This window comes from Harpia harpyja, chromosome 6 (genome assembly GCF_026419915.1).
Source record: "Harpia harpyja isolate bHarHar1 chromosome 6, bHarHar1 primary haplotype, whole genome shotgun sequence".
Taxonomy (NCBI): Eukaryota; Metazoa; Chordata; class Aves; order Accipitriformes; family Accipitridae; genus Harpia; species Harpia harpyja.
Genome location: NC_068945.1, coordinates 70,717,685 through 70,721,322, shown reverse-complemented (window position 1 = coordinate 70,721,322; position 3,638 = coordinate 70,717,685). Strand labels below are relative to the sequence as shown.

General features: G+C 59.6%; 1 protein-coding gene across 1 annotated transcript; it reads right to left on the bottom strand.

The window, feature by feature from the left end:
- Positions 1–594: 594 nt before the first annotated feature.
- Positions 595–3,298, bottom strand: LOC128142596 (acrosin-like). The gene is made up of 5 exons (XM_052788733.1): positions 3,143–3,298; positions 2,626–2,826; positions 2,022–2,287; positions 1,609–1,754; positions 595–1,145 (listed from the first exon to the last, which is right to left on the bottom strand). The coding sequence occupies exons 1-5, from the start codon at positions 3,211–3,213 to the stop codon at positions 786–788; spliced, it is 1,044 nt and encodes a 347-aa protein (XP_052644693.1). The 5' UTR covers positions 3,214–3,298; the 3' UTR covers positions 595–785.
- Between the last annotated feature and the right edge of the window lie 340 nt (positions 3,299–3,638).

Below are 3,638 nucleotides of genomic sequence, written 5' to 3'. Positions count from 1 at the left end.
TTGCTACATCTGTGGGCAGATTTGGTGTTTCGGGTGCTAGGTCACCTTGGACTTGCATGGCATTACCGATGCGGCTTCCTGGGTACTGCTGTCCCTGCCAGATTCCTCTCCCCAAAATGACCCCAACTCTTCCCTCAATTATCTGTGAAGTGTGGCCACCTCTCACATCAATCCGCCTTAACTACCCGTGAAATCTGGATATTCCTCACGGCACTGTAACTCCTGTCAGCTTCTCACTCTGTTTGCTATGGTCAGCAATTCCTCTTGTCGTGCTCAGGAGTTTCCCACGGTCTGTTCAGTTAGCTAAGGCTTACGACAGGTCCTAATCATCACCTTGTGTGCCTTACTGCATATCCCCAAAGTTGTCTGCATGTCACATCATTTTTTCCTATCCTCTTTCTAGCCTCGATGTGCTCGTCTTTTCTATCCCATGGTGGCTCTGAGCACCCTACTCTCTGACCAGGCACGGTTTCAGCCCTTTTGAGTGACGCTTCCCCTTTGTGCCCTACTTGTCTGCCTGCAGCCTTGTTTTGCAGGTGCCGGGCATGGCCGTCCTGGCCTTGCACAGGAGACTTGACTTGGACTGAAACAGGGTTAGCTGTGAAAATTGGCAACTTTATTTCAAGAACTAAGTCAACTTCAGCATTTGTGTGCACTCAGAGGAGCGTGGGCAGCACAGAGCAGGCCTTTGACACTGCGGCTGCCTTCGGATCAGCAGGCATTGCTCCACAAGGAAAAGGTCGTGGTACGCTGCAGCCTGCGCTGGATCCTCTTCATCCTGCTGCTCAAGCCTTTTTTCCCCTTAGGACCTGCAGGAGCTCCTGCACCCGAGTAAAGAATTCCACCAGCTTCTGGAGTGGAAATGGACAGGGCGGAAACCTGCCCGATTGCGTTGGTATTGGCTTTGGCCTCTGAAAGGGGGTTGAGGCGGTGAGAAAATGACTCCATGCCCGTGATGTTGGAGTAGCCCTTACTGCTGGGCGCAGTCCCATCTGTACCAGGATCCAGTCGTAAAAGTGCTGAGTGGAGGTGTAGACTCCGGGCCGTTTTGCTCTCGCACAGCCTTTCCCCCAGCTGGTCACTCCAACAAGCCAGAAGTAGTCATAGGTGTTATCTTTGCACACGAGAGGGCCCCCGCTGTCACCCTGCAGCAGAGAAGAGAGGGTTAAGGTGGTGTTGGGTGGCCTCTGTCAGCACTATGGCTGGCTCCTTCTCTCTCGCAGCACCTGCCAGAGCTGTATTCACTGCACAGAAAGGCTCTGCTCAGGTGCTGGAGCCTACAGACCCGTGTCTGGGAGGGGGTCGTGGGCCTGTAAGGCAGGGCTGTCTCTCGTCTCTGCACAGTGATCCTGGATGTGTGCAAGACGGATGCTCCCGCATTGGGATCTGGACCCGTGGGCTGCCAAGAGCACTGGATGGGCTTTCTGGGCAGAGTCCCAGGCCTCTGGGACAAGGGGGCACTGGGCAAGAACCTGCAGATGGGGAAGGGGAGGTAAGCCCCAACAGCGGGAGGGCGACTTGCCAGGCGAAGCACACGCCGGGGTATGTTTGGGCGGTTGTGACGGGGCTGCCTGTGCTGCTGGGGGTTGACTTGTAGCACGCTCCTACCTGGCAGGTGTCGATGCCACCCTGCGGATAGCCAGCGCACAAGTTGTGGGTGTGGATGGCCCCTCTATACCACCGGGTGCTGTTACAGAGGTTGACGTCAATGAGGTGGACCTTGGCCTCCTGCAGGACATCAGCTGATCTTCCAGCTGTGGGCGCAGAAGGGAATTAACACCCAGCAACTCGTCGCCAGTTCTGCTCCCCTGGCTGGGTGAACCCCTTCCCCAGGGCTTGGCTTTGCACCGGTGTTTCCCTTCGGTCGTGCTTTGGGTAACGGGTCAGGCCCATCTCTCTATAGACAGGCGTACGCCCCCGCAGCCTGGCTCTGGCTTTCGCCTCTGCCGTCAGGAAGCCCAAGCCCTCTCCCCAGCGTGCCGAGCTCACGCTCGGGACACGAGTACTTTTGGGGAACTCACATCTGGCGGTCGTGGAACCCCAGCCACTGATGTAGCAGGTGGTCAGCTGTGACACTCTCAGCGAGGCGTCGGGCACACAGGCAAGCTGTATGTAGTAGCTGCACTGGACAGGCTGGTCCAATTCCAGCAACGCAATGTCGTTCCTCTCCGAGACGTTACTATAGCGTTCGTGAACCAGCAGCCGCTTAATATTGCGCACTTGGGCCTCGGGGCCCAGCTGAGTCAGCTGGGTGGCTCCGATCACCACGCGCCACATCGTGACGTAGCTGGAAGGCAGACGGAGAGAGGGGTCAGAGGCAGCGGAGCCATGTGCTGCAGCAGCCCGGCAGTTCCCTGCCTTCTGCTTCACAAGGGAGAGAGGAAAGCAGCGCTGCAGAGGGTGCAACAGCCCTAGCATGCCTTAGGCACAAGGAATTTCGAGCTGGAGGCTGCTAGGAAGCAGCAGCACGAGCCCAGCCTTCTCCTGAGCAGTCTCTCAGCTGGGCTCTGCAGTGCCCAGGCAGTGGGCGTACTGCAGGGAAACGGGACGGGAGTAGCACGGGGTGCTGCGGACAGGGCACCTGCTGGTGCTGTGGGGATATCCCCGTCTCCTGGTCCTCCTTACCTGGCCTCAACGAAGCAGTGGGCTGCTGTGAGGACCCACTGCGGGCTGATGAGGGACCCTCCGCATATATGCCCCGTGCCTATTTTCCAGGGATCCTGGATGCTGACGATCCAGGGCCAGGCCCCCGGCTGGGCATCTGTGCCACCCACGACGCGCGACATGCCGTAGTGAGAAGCCATGGGCCGGAGCCCGCAGGTCCCGCTGTAACCAGAAACTCATTACTGTCCTGCTCGATGGCTTGCTGCTGTTCAGGCTGAAGGTCAGCCGTCTTCCCTCCCCACAAGGCGCTGCACGGGCAGCAGGGCCAGGGAACGCCGTGGGGCGTGCGTCCGCCCGCCCCCGTTTCTGCTGTAGCCGCAGAGACGAGTTGTGCCAGCAGCCTGGGTGCTGGCAAGGAACTGAGGCTCCCACGTGGGGTTCGGGAAGCTGTGGTGTGGCCACGGGGGACAAGCGGACACCCTCCAGCAAACCCCACAAGGGTTGCCCAAGCTCCGTCCCAGAGCCTCGGCCCACTTACCCACAGTTGTCCCACGTGCCGTGCACAGGCCAGCACGCGGCCAGCAGGACGAGGAGGGGGAACAAATTCATCGCTGCCAGCGGCACGTGGCAGCTGCGAGAACCGAGGGCTCGTCGCCACCGGTAGTGCCCGCAGTGCTCACGTTGCCCGCGGTACCCTTGGATGTCACAGAGCCGCTGGTTCCGAGTGCTGGGCACGGGCAGGGGGATGCAGCACGGGGGTTCCAAGCAGGAGGGGAGGCAGAAGCTGGGATCGCACACCCCCGAGGGACCCTCGCTGAATGCTCGGCTCGCGGGTTGAGGGGGCGCAGGCCCCGGGGCAGGCAGCAGCGCCTGACGCTGAGCACTGCCTGCTAACAGCTAGCAGGAAAAACACAAGTGTGGCATCTTAGCCTCTTTAAGAAGTTCACTGCCACCCTGCTCTCTGCAGCCGTTTGCCACCAGGTCCTTCCCCAAAAACGTACACCAGAGAACATAACTACACCAGGCAGTATGCA